This window comes from Camelus dromedarius, chromosome 35, assembly GCF_036321535.1.
Source record: "Camelus dromedarius isolate mCamDro1 chromosome 35, mCamDro1.pat, whole genome shotgun sequence".
In the NCBI taxonomy this organism is placed as follows: domain Eukaryota; kingdom Metazoa; phylum Chordata; class Mammalia; order Artiodactyla; family Camelidae; genus Camelus; species Camelus dromedarius.
This window is the reverse complement of record NC_087470.1, coordinates 15,703,324-15,723,764: the sequence shown is the minus strand read 5'-3', so window position 1 is coordinate 15,723,764 and position 20,441 is coordinate 15,703,324. Positions and strand designations below refer to the sequence as shown.

The 20,441-nt window shown below is 51.3% G+C and overlaps 1 protein-coding gene across 11 annotated transcripts in view; it reads left to right on the top strand.

The window, feature by feature from the left end:
* Positions 1–16,638, top strand: part of IKZF1 (IKAROS family zinc finger 1) — an 87,601-nt gene extending 70,963 nt beyond the window's left edge. For 9 of the 11 annotated variants that reach the window (XM_064482358.1, XM_064482357.1, XM_064482356.1 and 6 more), the window contains 3 exons: positions 2,091–2,216; positions 6,580–6,714; positions 12,609–16,638. In XM_064482358.1, coding sequence (XP_064338428.1) covers positions 2,091–2,216; positions 6,580–6,714; positions 12,609–13,327 — 980 coding nt within the window. In that variant the 3' untranslated portion in view covers positions 13,328–16,638. The remainder of the gene's footprint in view (positions 1–2,090; positions 2,217–6,579; positions 6,715–12,608) is intronic. The other 2 variants (XM_064482361.1, XM_064482353.1) reach the window with 1 other exon arrangement.
* The last annotated feature ends 3,803 nt before the right edge of the window (positions 16,639–20,441 follow it).

Genomic DNA, 20,441 nt, shown 5'->3' with positions numbered 1-20,441 from the left:
TGTGGAGCCTAGCGGGCGATTCTGGGACTAGAATGTCACACGGACCACTCACACGGAGTCACGTCGACACCCTCGCAGGGGACGGTAACTCCACACTGGAGGTGGCAGGAAGCACGCACCCCCGCCACCTTTGGGAGAAAACCCAATGGCATCTGGGTTACCCCGCTTTGCAACAGGAATCTCTCCTGCGTATCAGTCCTGCCCCCTTAACGCAATGCCTCCCCCTTCCCTGTCCTGCTGTGACGCTGGAAAGTGTTGTGGGCCATCCTGGCTCCCTCACGTCGTCCGGGCAGGCCGGCCTCGCGCCCCGGGTGTGGCCAGTTTCTGGAGCTGTCACACGAAGCAGCGGTCGGCCTCGGACCGTTTACTTCTATCATGCATCCACGGATGAGATGATAACTGTGGAGCCAGGGCTGCTGGCGAGCCTGCCGTCTGAGTGGACCACTGGCACACTACACGATGCTTCCTCTAGAATGAAGTGGGGACTCCAGCCTTTGTCTGCAGAGCCAGACGGGGTCGTTTTCTGTTCCGTTCTGCACTGGCCGCACCCCCGTTCCGCTACAAACCGCGACCAGCCGGGCCGCTTTTCCCCCAGCAACCGGTGGTGGCCTGAGATCCCCACGCCCGTAACAAGAGGGGCCTGGGTGGCCTGGAAGGGTGGAGTTGCAAGCTTAGCTAAAGACTTTCTTTCCTGCAGAAGAGTGGATATACTTTGGTTACTGCAGTTCAGTTGCTTCCAGTGAACGTCTTATGTTCCAGAGTTGAAATCAATCATATAATCAGGAAAAAAAAATGTGCCTTTAGACACCAGGCCATGTGTACAGGAGTTTGCTAAAGTTACAGCCTTTCTAGGAAAGGACGTTGAGTGGGTTAGTTAATAGTCAGTTAGTGTCCAAAGGCCGCGCTCAAAAAATTGTACAATTTTAGGCAACATTGTTTATTTCAACGCTGTTTCTCTGACGTTTGGGATGAAGTGCTTTCTCCAGATAAAGAAGAATCCGTTTTTCCTTCTCTTAAATGTTCCAGATTTTGGGTTTTGTCTCAGTCGGCTTAAACCAGAGCTTCTGTCCACCTAAGGAAGCAATTTAACGAAACAAGCTTTGGTTAATCCATTTTACCAAACGTTCCCCATTTGGGGGGCATTGATTTTTACATAACGCTCTCAAACATGTGACATCTAACAATAGGAGAAGGAAGTAAAAGATGCTGGTTTCGGATGGAAATGTGTGTCTTATAAGTAATGGAAGGTGCTTTAAAACCCTGTCCTGGCACTGCTCAGTACCGTGGCCGCTACCAGATGTGGTGTTTAAATTTACATTTTAATCAATTAAAATGAACGAGAATGTAAACTTCAGTTCTCAGGGACACCAGCCATCCTTGGAACGCACGGCAGCCACGGCTGGCTGGCGGCCACATCTTGGCGTCTTGGATGGTGCAGGGAGAGGACACGGCCATCCACAGAGTACATCCTGTTGCACAGCACTGATCCAGAAGCCACACCATCCTGAAGTTCTTTGGGGAGCAAAAAAAAAAAAAAAAAAAAAAACAGAGTGTTTCCAAGATAGGAAAAGAAAAATACATTTGGAAGCCAAATGCTCATGTCATTAAGGCGTGTTTGTCCACCGAGGGTTTCTTGGAGAGAGACCTGAACGCCTCGGAGTTGAAGTCACCTTGGGTGCGTTAGATCCGGCACCAGTGTCACGCCAGACCTGGCCCAGGACGGGAGTCTGACTCTGGGGGACACCCGTGCATCCGGCCGAGGCGGGGGGTGGTCCTGGCGTCTCTGCCCTGTTGCCCAGCACCCCGGGGCCAACCCCGCGTTTGCTTCCCCCACGTACAGAGTGACCGGGTCGGACAGTGGGCAAGGATCATGGCAGTGCTTGGTACAATCGGGGGCCCCCTGGGTACTGACATTTTTAAATTCAGTAATTCTGACCGAATCCTTCATGCTTTGAGCAATCAAGAGCAGAGTTAGTTCTGTTTTGCTGTATTTTGCGGACTTTTTAGTGGTCACTGTATGGCGTGCCTTGCCCGTGACCCATGACGCCGACCCTTAACGGGACTCCTAAACGCACTTGTGTCTCCCGCAGTCGGCAAGCCCCACAAGTGTGGATACTGTGGCCGAAGCTACAAGCAGCGGAGCTCTTTGGAGGAGCACAAGGAGCGTTGCCACAACTACCTGCAGAGCATGGGCCTCCCGGGCACGCTGTACCCAGGTAAGCGGGCGGCGGGGACGGGGACGGCCCCCCGCACGCAGCCGGGGGCAGGGCGTGTGGCCCAAAAACCCCGCCCTCTGGAAATCTGCGGAAGCCTCTTGGAAGTTTGGGAATTTTTTTTTCTGATTTTCTTTAATGTTATTTATTTCTTTTTGGTGGGGGGGAGGTAATCAGGTTTATTCATTTATTTATTTTAATGGGATGCTGGGGGATGGAGCCCAGGACCTCGTGCACGCGAGGCATGCGCTCTACCACTGAGCTAGACCCTCCCTCCTCGGTTTTTATATTTTTTTAAACCTGGAGTAGAAATTGCTTCTTTGTGCTTTGTCCTCAAAATAAGGTCTGAAGTCTTGTTTTGAAGACTGTTTTTCTCATGAGGTGGATCGCATGAGAGCTTTCGGGCTGTCTTTTCACGCGTCGGTACGGAACGTGGGGTGCACGTGTTGGGGGACCCTGAGCATCTGCAGGGTTGTGGCTGTCGCAGGGGGCAGGTTGCCTTGTCCCCCTGGGCACGAATGCTTCTGTGTGTTGCATCACCAGATGACACTCTGCTCTCATCTTAGACGATGGAAACTGAAAGATGTCGAGGGAGAGAGCTGAAGGAGGCTGGATTTACTCAGAAGGGTGGCAGATGTCCTCAAAGACACCTTCCTAACTTCCTAAGATGTAAGAATCTTCTGAGCAGGTCAGGGGAAGCTAACCTCTTTCAAGTCACGATTCATTTAGCCCGACTCCTGGAAAAGCCATCCTTGGACCGAGGGGTGGACGTTCAGTCAACAGCGGAGAATTTATCTCGTCTTATTCCAACATTCCGACTTGAAAAAGAAAAAAAAAAATGACTCAGAAAGGAAAATCCACCAGGCAGCTCTTGGAGGATTCTTTTTAAATTTCAAATTTTATTTCATTTTGTTCTTCAGTAAAATACACATAACATAAACTTACTATCCTCACCGTTTTTAAAGTCTACTTCAATGCTCTGAAGTACATTCAGGGATGCTCGGATTACCAACAGCAGACAGGAGTGGACGGAAAGAATGGTCAGAATCAGAATGAGTTGTAAAAATCGAAGTCCTGGCCTCTCGAGGGGACTGTGATCCTGGCGCTGTCCCCCCCTGCTGATCTGCCAGAGACCTGGGGCTAACAGGTTTCTCTGGGCCTTGATCTTCTTACCTGTAAAATGGGCAGGTTCCATTACGTTACCATTTAGCTTCCTTCAGAGTCTCAGGTCTATTTCTGGAATGGAAAGCTGCTGAGGGTTTAGCTGAAGAGGAAATGCTAGACATTAAAATCATCAGCATCCCTGGAATAATGTGTGGCCAGATCGTAGGGCTGGAGGCTGAGGGATGAGGGACTAATTACGTTCCTTTCAAATAAAATGTGAACAGTCAGATATTGTCTTTGTAAAAAATAAGTTAATGGGTCTTGCGAGTAAATGTTTAAATAAGCCATTTACGTACTCAACAGAAATTCACTGAGGACTTATTACCGAAAATACCAAGTCCTAGTGAATACAATAATCTGAATTTCCCCCTAAAACTGTACATGTGGACTTGAGGAGAGAAAGTGACCCCGAGGCCCAGAGGGGGTTGGCGTTCTCCATCGTTCTCGTTACCCAGGTGACAAGCCATGACCTCACAGCAGGTTGGAGAGGTTCCCCCAGAGGAGAAGCAGAGTCGGCTTCACCGAGACCCAGATTCGAGGTCCGCCTTGGAATCTGCTTCTGACCACCGTGACCCGGGGCTCATCCCTTAGGAGGATGACAGTTCCCGCCTGGGCCAGCCCCACAGAAAGGCTGTGAGAGGGGTGTGGGGGCAGAGGCTTGTACCATGCACCTGTCTGAGTGTTCACGCTGAGGCTGCCGGAAGGACCCTGAAACTGGGTTCTCCCCCTTGAACTGCCCTGTCAGGAATATACGCATTAGATGTCACCCTCCCGCTGGGATCCATTTAACCCTAAAACATGAAGTTGTTCCCTCTTGCTGATCCGACGATTGGAATTCACACAATGGCATTGCATCCTAGACTCAGGACACGCACAGGCTCCCCGTGCGCAGTTACTGCTGGGTGAGACTCTCTCCGGCAAGCACTTTGGTACAAGTCCTACCCGACCACCGGGAACTCGGGACCCCAGTGGGTGGGGTCTTGTGGGGCCGGGGCGGGTTGACTCCTGCCCTCTGTGTGTTTCCCATCCCCCGGCCTCCCCATGACCCCCAAGACCGGCCCCTGTGAACGCACAGGTGGACGCTCCCAAGGGCTCTTCCCTCTCCAGTCCCCCTTCGGTTGAGGCCACTCTTTCGGATTAAGTACAAACAGGGAGGAAAAGTGTTATTTTTCTGAATATAATTTTTTGTAAAAGGCTCTGGGTGATCTGTTAGCATTTCCTAATGTTTTTACAGAAAATATAAGCTTCCTTTGAGCCTAAGGCGCCCGGCTTGTGTTGCCAGCCCTTAGAGGGAAATTCATCAGAGGCTGGGGCAGCAATGGTCGGTGAGCTTTGGGCTCACTGTCCCTCACTGTGGTGGCTCTGAGGGTCTCAGCTCTCAGCAGGGCCTGTGCCCTGGCAGACAGGAAACCCAGCTGGAGGGGCTGCGGGCTCCCTGGGCAGGCCACTGTGCCCCACTTTGCAGAGAAGGTAGACACATTAGAAGGCATATTAACGTAAGTTTGTTTTCTATGCCTGTGAGTCTGTTTCCGTTTTGTAAATAAGCTCATGTGTATCATTCTTTCAGATTCCACATATAAATGATCTCATATGAAATTTGTCCTTCTCTGTCTGACTTGGTATGACCATCTCCAGGTCCATCCATTTCTGCAAATGGCATTATTCTTTTTCATGGCTGCATAGTATTCCATCGTATATACATACATACCACAACTTCTTTATCCAGTCATCTGGTTACCAAAGGGGAAAGGGGTGGGGGGAGGGATAAATTGGGAGTTTGGGATTAGCAGATACACATTATTATATATAAAATAAATAAACAACAAGGTCCTACTGTATAGCACAGAGGACTATATTTAATACCTTGTAATAACTTATAATGAAAAGGAATATATGTATAACTGAATCACTATGCTGTACGCCAGAAACTAACACAACACTATAAATCAACTACAGTTCAATTTAAAAAAAAAGAGAGAGAATGTATTAATTTGATAGGTCAAAAACACAACCAGTGGAACTGAATTCTATAGATTTAATACATACCCCTCCTGTAAATCAGGGTGTGGGATTTTGTGTTTGCCCACATAATAGGAAACACACACTCCCAAAGCTGAGAAGTTGCATATAGCAGCAGTAATAACCAATTTGAAATATATTTTTAGGCAACATTCAGAATGAAGCAATGAAGACACAAAAATTTTTAGCAACGATCTTAGCGGGTAGCGTGCAGGGCATGGTGAGAAGTCCAGCAAAGCATCCTGAGGCGAGACTGAGCACAGGGGAGCCTGCAGACACGGCATATGCATCCTCTGGGATCTGGGCCGGGTTTAACATGAAATCGATTTGTCCATCTTAGTGGAATATTGGCAAGTGTATCTGGAAAAATAAATGAGGGAAGTGGCATTTTTTTTTAAACAAGAAGGATGTCTGATGCTATATGAAAATGTAGCTGTGTCACAGACGTCTTTGAAGAACAGACAGACAATCAACGCTTGAGATGAGTAAACCCTCCAACGACCCCGGGGTGAGTCAGCATGTCCCGTCTGAGCCAGGAGGAAGCACACAGCAATGCCGTCCAAGTGGACCCTTCAGAACCGGTGTTGGAAGAACTGACTGGCCATTGGGAAGATAATATCAGTTTCCATTTCTCGCTTCTTACACGTGAGGATCCATTGCAGGGAGATGACAGAGTTATCTTTCCAGAGATCCAATCAGGAAAGCTGGGATGCAGCTGGACTGTGCGGGATTCAAAGCTGTGTCCGCAGTTCTGGAAAGAAAGGGAGGATTCAGAAAAGTAAGGCTGGGCTGGAAACACTCCCTGAACCAACGCCCGCCTCCCCAGTTTCGGGATTTCCTGCCGGGCGGCGTTCCTCAGTCTTCGGTTGGCTGCGTGTTCAGGGTCCCGGAGCTCTGGGCCTTCTCCCCGCGTTGCCGGGAGTCGGTGAAGCATCTTGGTGGCCACGTGCCTTCTGCATCTCAGTTGGCAGTGCTGGTCGTTAGAATGGGGCCCTTAGGTCACGTCCAGCTCTCAAAGTCCTTTGATTCTCAAGATTGCTGCTGTCCGGATGGACTGAGTCAGTGCACTGGAGGGAGGATGTGAGAAGTTGAGGGCTGATCAGACCGGTGTCAGATTGAACGCTGGGCGAGACCGAATCCTTTGTGCTTCTAAACCGGCCTCTCTAACTGTCTCTGTCTTTAGTCATTAAAGAAGAAACCAACCACAGTGAGATGGCAGAAGACCTGTGCAAGATCGGACCAGAGCGCTCCCTAGTGCTGGACAGGCTAGCAAGTAACGTCGCCAAACGTAAGAGTTCTATGCCTCAGAAATTTGTTGGTAAGAGTTAAACGTTTGCTGTCTCTTAAAACCACCACCACGCGGGTGCTTTTAGCCTCAGGCGGTAATGAGTGGAGGGTAGAAGAGAGGAAAAAAGTAGCTCCTTTTTTACAAAAGCAAAAATTTGGTAAGCTTACCATTTTGGAGTTTATTTTTTTTCCAATAGGCTTCTTAAAAATAACAAACCTCCCTCCCAAGAATTTTTTTAGATGTGGGTTTGCAGCGCCCGGGGAAGTCACCTGTGGGTGCTCGGTGTCCACCTGGGGGAGCCCGGGGCGGTGCGCACAGGGCTCGGACCCCCCCCCCCGATCTGAGCAACCTCTCTGAGCATCAGGCGCCCATTTTTCACAAGAAGCTCATGATATCCCCACATGGGCGACTTTGGAGGTTTAAAGGGCAGAACGTCACAGCGGCTGGCCCAGGAGGTGCCCAGTAAAGAGGAGACATGGCCTCGGTGGCTGTTCTCGCCGCCGCATCTCTCCCGGTGCCCGGTGCCGTCAGGGTGGGGCAGCCCTTGCCTCCAGGGGCTTGTGTGCGCTGTGGGTGACAGACACACACACCCATCGCCCTCATGCTGGCCAGACACTGGAGCGCAGGCAGCGGGACACCTGGGCAGTGGAGGGGAGGTGCCTGAGGGTGTCAGTGCACGGCCACCTGTCTGCACTGCCACGGTGGCCAAGTTACTCAGCCTCTCCGAGCCTCGGCCCCCTCTTTACGTATCTTACAGGGTTTTGTGCACATAGATGAACAGCAAGGCTGTGACAGCATTTAGAAACCCTCAGTGTGATGATAATACCATGAAGATAATGTGGAAAGTGGACCATGGGGGAGGGTCATGTCCAGGGGAGAGGACCATAGGGGGAGGGTGATGTCCAGGGGAGAGGACCGTGGAGGGAGGGTCATGCCATTGGGGGAGGGTCATGCCCAGGGGAGATGACCGTGGGGGGAGGGTCATGCCATTGGGAGAGGGTCATGCCCAGGGGAGATGACCGTGGGGGAGGGTCATGCCATTGGGGGAGGGTCATGCCATTGGGGGAGGGTCATGCCCAGGGGAGATGACCGTGGGGGAGGGTCATGCCATTGGGGGAGGGTCATGTCCAGGGGAGAGGATTAGGACTCTGTTGGAGAACACTTTTGCGAACCACCCACCGGCCAGATAGACAGCGCGGGGAGATGCCCACATGGATGGGAGCCCATGCGCCATGAGCACGAGGCGGACGGTCCATTTCCCCAGCAGGGCAGGAGGGAGGTGACCCGAGGAGGTGGGGTCTCAGGTGGCTGGGTGGCGGTGAGAAGGCAGTGGTCCCCGGCTCCTCCCCGATGTCCGCTTGGTGATGGTGGTGGGGAACCTGTAAGGCAGTATGATTTTTGCATTGAGCATCGCTCAGAAGGGCGTACATTTTTGCTTCATTGACACATGACCTCTGAATAGAGTGTTTGAACTTGGGCATGAGTGTAGGTAAGCTCCCTCGCCATTGTGTCGTCAAAGAGCTGATGCTCTGAGATACGCAGACACAGGTGCATGTGACCGACAACGCCCATCAGGAAAGGGACAGCAGTGCTCAGCATTGCTAACTGCCGTCTTGAGTCCACGTGGCAAGGGTGGGAAGACGCTTTTAACTACAGAGAGGAACCAAAAGAGGACTGTGACCGTGGTCGGCTTCCTGCCACCCATCATAACCTCCTTGGTATAGTTTCTTCTTCTTCAAGTTAAAAAAAACTGTTTTATTATTACAATGATGCATGGTGAATGTCAAGAATTTTAATGCAAAGATGTTTGAAAATCACCACAAAATCCATCATCCAGAAAAGCCCAACATTAAGAGTAGCTGAGCCTCACGGAAATTACCTTTCTTGCTTATAATTGTGAGTGGATGCAACGCAGAGGTGGATCGATAAACATGAAGTTAAGACTTCCGTAAGGACGCTGGCATATGACAAATGCTGGTTCAGATGAAAGTGTCACATTTAGACGTGTCTTAAATTTCAGAGGCGGATTTGTTATTTCGATTTGAATTTGAGTTTGCTAAGCACCAAACAAAATTGGACGGCTGGCTTGTCGTCAAATAGATTTTTCCTCCCAGAAAGACATTCTTTTGTAAAGGATTTCTCTACGATTAAAAAGTTGTGCTGTGAAAAACACGAAGATCTTCAAATCATTTTTAAATCTATTTGATTCTGAGAGGCAGAGCATATAGCTCAGTGGTGGAGTCCTGGGTTTCATTAAAAATAAATCAGTAAATAAACCTAATCCCTTCCCCACCAACATAAATAAATAAAGATAAATTTTTTTAAAAAATAAATCTGTTTGCTTCCACTTAGACAATGTCAGCTGAGTCTCTGCTCTGAAAAGCAAGGATGTTACTCTGCCTCCCAGTGTTCGGTTGTATTATGATTTTTACATTTTCCAGCTGCCTACTATTCACATTTTAGTCTGAATTAATTCTCCAAGTAGTTTAGCTGTTTGTTATTCATTTTATAAGTAAAGTCAAGGCTCAGATGTAGCCCTTGCCCTACTATTTCCATTTATTTTGAGTAATCCCTTAATTCACTGGACTTTTCAAAAAGCTTCTATAAATGTTCTGATTCCTCAACTGTTCTGCGTTTGAGGCTGTCTGCTTCTGCCTTTCTGCTTGAAGAACTTCTTGGCGAGTATATGATGCTGGTCACTCTTTTTTCCCTCCCCTGAGAATTTTTTAGATTTTGCCCTGAGGACAGAAGGCAAGACTTCCATGTTCTCTCTGCACGCCTGAAGAATTTAAACACCCTAACTCGGACATGTCTTGGTGTTTCTGGATTCTGAATTAAACAAAAAAAAATTTCCTGACATTTTAATCTGGAGATTCCCCTTTTTTTTTTTTTTACTCTTCTATTTCGTGGAAAGTCTTTTTTTTTTAATTTATTTATAAACATATCTTTTGTTCCATCTGTTGTAAAGGATACCAGTTGTCCTTGTGTTGGAGTTTGTCTTCCATATCTGTTAGCATTTCTCTAAGTTTATTTTTTTTCTTTCTCACATTGATTTCCTGTATTACCTTACGTTTTTTTCTCCACATCAGTCATTCCATTTTTGGTACTTTATGTTCTATGTCTTGCTGTTTCTAATCCACGTATGTATAACACTATAATAATACTGTCTGGACTTCATTTATCTCCTGAGATCCAAAATCACCATTTTCGTCTTACTCTGTTGCTTTAGCATGCTGTGTTTCAGTATTTTTTTTTTAAATTGAATCTATGTCACAAAGCCATTATGAGGCATTTCTTCTCCTCCTTGAACTAAGCTTCTTTCCTAGGCTGGCCTCATTGGTCTGTGTTTCACTTCTTTATTCCCTTGGATGAATAGGAAATACTTTCATGGTGAGCCTGACTTTTCCCATTTCATCCATTAGTCTATTTGGGCTGATGCAACTTGATTGGCATGTCAGCGTTCTTCCCACTGTATCTGAGATTTTTTTTTTTAACCCCTTATGAGAGCTTTTGACTTTTCTAAATCCTGAAAGGATGCCAAGGATGGAACTGGGGGAAGTTCAGGGGAGGCGAAGGGCAGTCTTTGATAAAAGACTTTCTCTCTGTCCCTGGTTGAGGAGTGTGGTTTCCAGCCCTGCAGGGGGTTACTCTGGACACTGGGCTGTTTCCTCTCCGCATGTAGCATCGAGGGCCTAACTCCTGTCTCCTGTCTGGAGACCAGCCTCACCGCTCACTTGTCCAGGGTCACCTGGTTCCCATCAGCAGAAGTCTCAGCTGCTTTTTTGATCAGAAGTGGAAAAAGACACCTATCTGAATTGATTCTCTACAGATATGAGGATTTTAGGGAAATTGCTGGGCATTCTGTTGGTTCATAGTTAAGATTTTTGTAAGTGTGATCAGCAGGGGAGCTTTGCTAGACATGTTGTGTTAGAATTTTCTTCTTTTTCTTTTTTTTTTTTTTTGGTCTTTGATTTTTTTTTTATGAGTATGTATTTCATTGGAATATGTACCTTTCTTTAGCTTCTTGCCAAAGTGAATTTTGTGGGCTTTTTCTCCCCTTGTAGCATATTAAGGAAGATAGATTCTGTGGGAGGTTTCAATATGCCAATATGCCACATTAATCTGAAATACACGTTGTTTTTTCCCTACCTCTGTTTCTTGCTGATTCCCGGTTTCAAAAGCAAACAATTCCAGGGGTTCCTTGGGAAACCACAGAACCATGACTTTGAGAGACACAGGGCGGTTAAGTGGAAAAGTGTCATTTTGGGCGGGGCTGTAAGCACTTTTGTACTGATTAAAACTGTCCGCAAAGCGCACTCCCCTCCTCTCCCTGCCGGGGTTTGGGGGAAGGATGGACTGAGATCCCGCTGGGGTGAATGTAAGAAGACGCTTAAATCCTCAGCACAAAAACAGGAGATGATGACACGGTTTCTCTGATGCTATTCTGTAACTTCTAACCTTCAGTGGAGAGAAACACCACGTCTCTGTCCCCTGCCACCCAACTTGCAGAGAGAGTCCATTCCATTCAGTTTCTGCAAGGGTGTGGCTGGCCACTGGCAAGTCTCTTTGTGTCATCCAGGGTCTCATGGCACTGTTGTCAGGCTGTGCATCCCTCTGGACCACCAGGAGAGTCGACTGAAAGGCAGCCAGGCCATTGTGCGATAAACATCCACCCCAAAGCAAGAAATTAGACCTAATGGTACCTTACAGTGCGATGGGGCAGACTCTTGGACGATTATCAATGGTCACTGATAATAATAATAATTTAAGTCAGTGAACTATAGAGCAGTTTACCCTTCTGTTGCTAAGAACCAGCCGCAGATCTTAATGTCTGATCTTAATGTTAACATCTTAAAGGTGTCGGTGTGGGGAGTTCTGGCAGAAGCGAGCTTGCCTCCGGCTATGAACCATGATATTAGTATGTGTCTTGAGGCAGAACTTGCTGGTGGGCCCTCGACGGTCGTTCTTGAGGCATCATTCAGGCTCGGTCTTTTTTTTTTTTTTTTTTTTTTTTTGCAAGAACAAGTACATGTCACCCCTCTGCCTGTAGCATCCTCGGTCTGCTCCCAGCTTTCCGCCACCTGTCTGCGCAGCCCGGGGTCCACGGCTGCTAATGACTGGAAGAAGAGGGTGGGGTGTGAAGCGAGGGAGGATGTGGGAACTGTGTGTGACCCTTTCTCCTCCCGCCACAAGGCCGAGCCCGCCTTGTGTTACGGGCAAGGCTGACACCATTTCCCTCTACCGTTTCCCTGTTCCCTGCAAGGAGTATACAGTTACTGTATTTTTATTAAGCTCTCTGCCAGGGTGTTACAGTTATGAATTTAATAAATCTGTCATGCTGTAGCCCTTGAAATAAGTCCATCGCTCATGAATGATCCTATAATTAAGTATTTTAATTAAATGAATTGGTGCTACACGGACCAGTTACGGCAAATTACTTAGAACATGGTATTGAAAATATATACAACTACAATACATTTGCTCATCTAAATAGTCACCTTAAATTAAATTTAAAAACCGGTTTAACTGTAATATGTGGAGTCAAAGACGTGAGTATGGGTTCAGTCCGTTTGAGTATGTGCGGGTTTTTTATAAGGAGGTCTGGGGATGGAGCCCAGGACCCGTGCATGCTAAGCACGCGCTCCCCCGAGTAAGCGCTGCTTAAATGACGCTCGGAGTGTGGTCCACCCCCTCGGGCATCGCCGTGTCCGGCCTGGCTGGTTGAAGTGCCGACCCCGGTGCCAGGGGCCCTCGGGGCAGGGCTGTGCTGGCCTCGCCGGGCCTGGGGGGGCGCTGGCCCTGGGGGGTTGGGGGCGGCAGCGGGGGGGGGGGGGGGGGGAAGGGGGGCGCGCCGGCCGGTGTGGACTTCGGCCCCGGCCGCCGCGCCTGCCGAGCTCGCCTGACCGTCCCGCGTCTCCCCGCAGGGGACAAGTGCCTGTCGGAGCTGCCGTACGACGGCGGCGCCGGCTTCGAGAAGGAGAGCGAGGCGATGCAGACGCACGTGATGGACCAGGCCATCAACAACGCCATCAGCTACCTGGGCGCCGAGTCGCTGCGGCCGCTCGTGCAGACGCCGCCGGGCGCGGGCGCCGAGGCCGTGGCGGCGCTCGGGCCGCTGTTCCCGCTGCACAAGCCGCTGGCCGAGGGCGGCCCCGCGCGCGCCGGCCCCGCGGCGCCGGACAGCGCGGCCGAGCACCTGCTGCTGCTCTCCAAGGCCAAGGCCCCGTCGTCGTCCGAGCGCGAGGCGTCGCCCAGCCACAGCTGCCCAGACTCGACGGACACCGAGAGCAACGCGGAGGAGCAGCGCGGCGGCCTCATCTACCTGACCAACCACATCGGCGCGCACGCGCGCAACGGCCTGTCCGTCAAGGAGGAGCAGGCGGCCTTCGAGGCCCTGCGCGCCGCGTCCGACGGCGCGCACGACGCGCTCCGCGTGCTGGGCACGGCCGGCGAGCCGCTCAAGGTGTACCGCTGCGAGCCGTGCCGCGTGCTCTTCCTGGACCACGTCATGTACACCATCCACATGGGCTGCCACGGCTTCCGGGACCCCTTTGAGTGCAACATGTGCGGCCACCACAGCCAGGACAGGTACGAGTTCTCGTCGCACATCACCCGCGGCGAGCACCGCTTCCACATGAGCTAAAGCATCACCCGCCGGCCCGCGCCCGCCGCTGCGTGGACCGCGGCGGCCCCGCCGGGGGGCGCCCGGGGCCCCGCCAGCATCCCCGCCCCCCCCCCCACCACCACCACCCGGCTGCTGCCGGCTCCGGACCACACCGTTCTGCTTTGACTCCTCTCTGCGCCCCTTTCCTTCGTTCTCTTGCTTTGGGAGACGCGGAGGTTTTCGTGCTGGATGCTGGGTTACACTCGGACCCCACCCCACCCCCACCCCCACCCCCACCCCCACCCCACTCCTCGCCAAACTGACCTCTTCCTGGATGTGTCTGGACACTGCTGGCTGGCATCCCCTCCCCTGTGGCGCCCTGGATCCCTGCCCTCCAAACCACTTGTCATTTCCGGAGAGAATTCTCTAAAAGCCGGCCAGAGCCTGGGGAGGAATGAACCGGTTCCCGGCCTCCGCAGGGGGATTCACACACCAGGTGTGGTTTCCAGGGTCCCAGCATCTGAGCGTCGTAGCCCCTCAGGTGTGGCCGTGCCGGTGGATCGGCCCGGGAGGCACCCCACACAGCAGAGCCTGGAAACGTGTGCGCGCGCGCATGTGTGTGTGTGTAGCTGGGGCCAAAGGCCACAGTTTCTAAACGCAGGTGTTATTCTAAGTCCAGTTCTGCACAGGAAAATTCGCTGTTGGGGAAAAGTGGCTACTGGGGCCAAGGGAGGCTGCGATTGAGAGCCTTTCAGACTCATTCGCAGTTTCCAAAGTCCTGAGCTGTCACCCTGTCCCCGTGGTCAAGCAGAGTGAACTCAGTCTTCCTGTGGGCCCATCCGGACACCACTGTGGTCTGTTTGAACATCGTCAGACCTTCGATGGCCCCAAGCGCTGTCACTGCATTTCTGCCACCAGCCCTGAAATTTGGCCCTGAATTCCTTCTGAAACTCTCAAATGATGGGATTCCTCAGAAACCAACCTTTAGTCTAAATTCCACACTCATTTCCTTGGTTATCCATTCCTTCCCGGAACAGGATCTACCTGTGACCTCTCTCCCCCGCCGAAGGCCCCTTCCAGACCTCATTTCATGTCTGGCTTCCAGCCGTGGGCCTGGATCTCTTCCCATCAGTGGATTTCTCTCTCTGGCCACTGTGAATAATCTTCTCACATTAAAACCCAGAGAAGAGTGATTCAGGGTGACTATTCATTTTCAGGTCAAGGAAAGTCCAGCAGACGTCACTGACATATAGCAGCTCCCTGTTTGAACCTAAACTTTCAAACAGTCCAAAATTCTCTGCAGTAAGGATGTAAGCTCTGAAATCGTTCTTGCTGGGGGATTGGAGTGTTCAGGACACTCTCGTGACCAGCCCTTGAGATATGACAGGACAGAGGCAGGTGAGGACCCTAATTGCTCTCTGAAACCCCACAAAGGTGTCTGTGGTTCGGATCGCCACCAGGAAGGTAATAGAATTGGATGATTCTGTCATTAAGTACATTGAGTACATTCCTCTCTGGCTCGTAGGCAGGAAAATTGTCCAATTTCTGATGTTTACAGTATTCGTTTGCAACCAGAAATGTCCCCTGGGGGCCAAAAGCTTTCCCCTGGAGAGAACCGCTGGTCTAGACAAGTTCTTTGGAAACATACCTGCTCGGGTGCATTTGAGTTTTGTTGAAGGGACGGCTTCCCCGGAGATGACCCATCCTTGAGTCTTGGGTCCCCTTGCTTCCAGAACGCTATGGCAATTTTGAAACTGGAAAGAGACAACATCGTGATAACTGAGGCACTGACGCACGAATGTCCTGGGTAAAGGAGCAGGTTGAGAGCTGACCTGCTGACTGTTACAGTCAGAGGAACAGGTTCAAGGTGAGAGACTTCGTAGGTTCCCATTCGCTGGCCAGTACCGCCTGCCCTGGTGTTTCCCGTCCATCAGTTCATTGAAAGGAGGTGTTTTTCCCCCCCGTGGCTTCAGACAAAAGCTTAATGCACAGTTGTAAATAGTGGCCACAGCAATTCTCTTCTCCAGTGCTTCCCCCTTCCTCCCTCTGCTTTTTATAGCCAAGATGACCATTTATTTACCCATCTTTTGTTGTGGTTTTACACCGTAACGCCATTTCTCTTTGAAAGTATTGTATTTAAAAGTAAGGTTGCATATCATGTCGACAAAGAATTAAATTATGTTTGCGAGCTGACCAGATTCTGTACCGAAAGCTTGGCAAGGATTGCTTCTAGCTGGTAAAAAGTAGGATTTTGCATGACCTGACACCCTTTTGTTCTGTGGTTTGTTCTGCTGTTTGACAGTGAGAGTGTGTGTCGAGGGGACCGCTGGGTGCCGAAGCGCGCCCAGGCTTCGTGCACTCTCGTGGGGTTTAAAATGAGCATCCGCAGAAAGAGGGGCGCTGGTGGCACACGGATCCGTGGATCACAAGAAGAAATCCCTGTTTGCCGTTCCCGCCCCTCCCCGGTCTCCCAGCGTCCATCCGTGCAGAGCTCCCTACCCAGGTCCTTCTGCGTCCCGTGCCTGAGAGCGAGGGCTTGTCTTAGTCGAAGACTCACTGAAAAAAATTGCGTGATCATTGCTTTGTCACCAAAGGGCATCGCTTCGGGTACCAGCATGTGACACTTCCAATTTAGCATCAACCATGGAATGAGATCTCAGAGCCTCATGGAGAAACACCTTTAAGGAGATGGGAAGACGGGAGTTCTTTTGTGTCTTTTGTCTTCTATCTTTGTGCTTTTTTCCTTGTTTTGCTTTGATTACCTTGTGACTCTCACAGCGTCATCTTCTTGCCGAAACAAAAGCGAGACGGCGTGGACTTGTGTAGACGAGGCATGAAGGAACATGAAGGAACTTCTTGAGTTCCAGCAGAAATGGAAGGTCAGCTCTATGCCAAACCCAGACATCTCTCCTTCAGTTCAAGTGTGTGTGTGTTTAACTTTGAAATGAACCAAGATTAGACTTATTTAAGATACACAGACATCAGAGGGAAAAAAAAAAAAAGCACAATGCTGTTGGTACGTAACATTCACTGTGAACACGTGTAACCAGATTTCAATATGCAATAACGTGGCCAGCTCTTTCTAATACACTTTTTTACGAAGTTGTGTGTGGTGATTGTTAAGGTCGGCTTTGTTTGTATCCAGAGCAGCTTTCAGTGTTCAGCTGGCAAATTCATGTACAGGACTGTAAATGAAAAAAACTGCCTCTATGATCATGTTAAATTATTTCTGTTTAGCTGTGAACGACGGCTGTGCGCCCCACCCACTCTGGAGGAATAGAGTAGAGTTTTGTACACATTTTGAAATGCTTCTTCTGTAGTGATAGAGCGAATAAAGACAACGAATACTCTGTCTGGCCCATCCCGTGAAGCCCACGCTAGCCTCAGAGCGGCGACGTCCCGGTCAGGGGGCTGGGGGTCCTCGGGGATGCTCTGCACACAGCGGCGTCAGCTCGTTTGGCAGACTGACCACCTGCTGTCCAAGCTGTGCCGGGCCTGGGGCCCTCAGTCTCCGTCTCTGATGTCTGGGTGTGGATCCGAGGCTGGGTGGAGGTGGTAGGTGCCGGCTGCGCAGAGCACCCTGCGTAACGCCCTGGTGGCGCTTTGCTCGCAGAGCTGCACACTTGGGGAGGGCCGGGGGAGGGGGTTCAGTGCCGCAGACTCCCCAGCTCTGCCCCAGGTCCTCCAGCCCGTCTGGAGAAGCAGCCAGACGCCACGTGACATCAGAGCTAGCAAATAAGGGGTGGTTGTCAAGTTCACACGGCACAACATTTGCTCCAAATGAGGGAAACTTGAAAGAAATGAACAGAGTGTAGTGTTTCACGTCGGGTCCAGAGGGGACTTTGAAGGGTGCCATTGGCCGAGGCAGCATCCTTCAAGGAAGTCCGCAGCACCACCCTCCTCCCAGGTTACTGATTTGAAAGGGGACGTTGTTTAGAGACGTGGTGATGCACCACAGACAAATCGGTCCCTCCGTTTCACAGCCGTGCCATCATTTCTCAGTGATCACTTAGAAGTGAGCTCGGCTCAAACTCAGGAGGAAAGTGACTTAAAAGGGCGCGGGTTTGACCGTGAGCGTGAGGAACGTGCCCGCGTGCATCTTACAAAGCTTCATGAGTGTGCATTGAAGGCTTTGAGGAAAACGACTGCTTACACTCAACTCCAGCGCCCTGTCACTGTTCCCAGCACACCTGGAACAGCCCCTGCGCACCCGGGACAGCTCCGTGTCTGATGTTCCCCCGGGGCAGCCCCAGGGGTTTTATCATCCTCCGCCCCCCAAAACAGCTGCTCTTCTGCAGTTCACTTCTGGTCCTGATGATGCCGTAAGTTTAAAAGCCATGCTACATTTTAAACATTCGTCTGAAATGTGGGGAGCGAACCATCAGAACTGGGGGCTCAAGAAGCCCGATCTTTCTGATGGCATTTCCAATTAATTAGTCATTTTTTTTAATCAAAATTAAACGTCTTGGAGGCTTTGTGACACCTCGGCGAAATTTTGCCTTCTCGTTAAAAGCACAGGGATTCTCAAAGGAACAGGACCTCTTGGCTGTTTCCAAAAGCCTTGTTCTTTGGGATGACCTCTCAAATCTAGACACAGAGCAGGGCACAAAACAGCTCAGTCAGTCCAAGACTCGGAAGGCATTCTCAGACCATGGAGGCAGGACTTCCAGGTTCCTTTGAAGCCCAGAGCATCTCTCTGAACCCCCTGTTCTCGCTCTGCACCAGGACCCGGAGCAGCCACAGCTGCCGAATGGGGATGGACCCCAAGTTGCTGCTGGTCTCACATGCCTTCCCCAAGGAGCCCCGCCCACACCACCTCTGATGACGAGGGAAAGGATTCGTTTGGCTCTTAGCATAACCATTCTGCCCACAGCCCTGGCTCCTGTCTTCCTATTGGCCTCTCCCACCGTTAACCCAAATTCCCAGCTCCCAGCCCGAGGCTGCCTCTAGACCCCCTCCCCCCTCCCCGCCCGAGTGCCTCCAAGCCTCGCCCATGGCCCTGCTTCTCAAATGCAGCAAGGAATCACCTGGCTCGTTCCTAAAAAGGCAGTTTCCAGAGGCCCACTCCTGACCATTCTGGAACTGGACGTCTGCCTGGTGTCCCCCCCACCAGGTGTGGGACCAGCTCCCCAAGGCAGGGTCCGCTGACTCCCACCCACTCTCTCCCCCTCAAGGCAGGCACCACCTTAACCCTCTTCCCCAGCCCAGTCACCCCCACCTCCTCTTTTTTGGATGGAGAAGGAAAAATTAATAACATCTCTCTCTTCCCTTCTTCAGTCCAAATCAACTCGGGTAGAGATAAAGGTCAGAGAGGGGGAACCAAAATACTGACTGTGCTCCCCTGAAAACCTGGGTCAGAGGCCAGAGCTTCCGTGCACGACCACCCTACCTAGGCAGACTTAACTCTGCGGGGTGCAGGCAGGACTGGGGCTCGGGCACCCCCTGAAAAGGCTGAGCCCCTGCCCTGCAGGCAGGGGGACCGGGGCCAGAACCCACACCTGGCAGGCAGCAGAGCCCAGGAAACCAAAAGCAGACAAGCTTAGCGCCTGCAGGCAGGCAGAGAGTGTGAAAATTAGCCAAGCAGGCGATGGGGAGCCCCCAAGGGGCAGAGAGGAGAGAGTGTCACCACCACCACCGTGAGAAGCAGGGGCAGTGCTGGGAGGACCAGGGGGGAGGACCAGGGGGCAGTCCCCGCGGCAGAGGCAAGGCTTTAACCTGTGTGTGCACGGCAGTGGTGCTGGAACTGGAGACAAGCTGGGTTAAGAGGGGAGCCAAGAGGGGGGGACTTGACTCTCTGCCACTAGAACGCGGTTTCTGGGAGCAAGAATGCTCTGATTTACTGCCCTGGCCTCAGTGTACCCGGGGTTTGCTGTGGTCTGAACGTTTGTGTCCCCTTCCCCACAAATCCATACGTGGAAATCCTCCCCCACAAAGGTGATGCTGCTTGGAGACGGATCTTTGGGAGATGGTTAGGTCATGAGGGTGGGGGCCCTTGTGATGAGATTAGCGCTCTTATAAAAGGGACTTCGATGGGGAGGTTGTGCCTGCCTACCATGCATGAAGTCCTGGGTTCAATCCCCGGTCCCTCCATTAAAAAAAATAAATTATTAGACCTAATTACCTACCCCAAAAAAAATTATTTTTAAAAAAGAAATAAAAGGAAAAAAAAAAGCCGCTTCAGAAAGCTCCCTCACCCTTCCACCCGCTGAGCACACAGGGAAGTCTGCCACCCGGGTGAGTGTCCTACCCTGACCCTGACCTCAGGCTTCCAGCTTCCAGAACTGGGGAGAGTGAATCTCTCTTATTTGCAAGCCACCCCGTCTCTGGCATTTCATTCTAGCATCCCACACAGGTTGAGACGGTGCTCAGTGAGTATTTGTTGCATAATCGTCTGTTGAAGTGATGCAATCTGTGGCACGTGAAGGAATAACAAGGACTTGACTCCAAGTCTCGGGTCCTGTAGGGAAAGGGGGGCCGGGCAGAGGAATTGAAGGGGCAGCTGGACTTTAACTGAAGCCTTTGGGTGACTAGAGCAGGCCAGCTTGAAAGGGAGGCTGGAGTCTGGGGTCCTCGGCCCGTGGACCCCGGTGAGGAGCACAGTGACAGACACCAGGAGGGGCGGAAAGAGACAGCCAGGCGGGAGGGTGGGCGACGGCTCTGGAACCCCAGAGGAAAGGGGGGACTGTTCCAGGCAGAAGGAAGGCCAACCCGGATTCGCTCTATGAAGAGGAGAGGCCGGGAGGGGAGGGTGCAGCTCAGCCATAGAGCACGTGCTTAGCATGCACGAGGTCCTGAGTTCAATCCCCAGTCCCTCCAAAAAAAAAAAAAGAAAAAGAAGAGAGATCAGAATACACGTCCAACAGAGCAGCCGAGATGAAGAGGGGACTGGGAGGAAGCCGCCGGCTGAGCACCTAAGACACCTGCAGTGACCTCTTAGATCAGTTCCACCGACAGGTGCCGGGCAGTGCAGGAGGCAGAGGTGGGAGGAGGAGGGCTGGGGCCCCGGGAGAGATGCTGGCGGAGGAGAAATGGGGAACTCGGTGAGCCCCGGGCCTCCGGCCTCGGCTGGGACTTGATGCTTCAGAAATGCCCGCTGCCGGGCTGTGCTTCCCTAAGGAGGAAGGTGGAAACCTCACTGTGAAGTCCCCTCGCC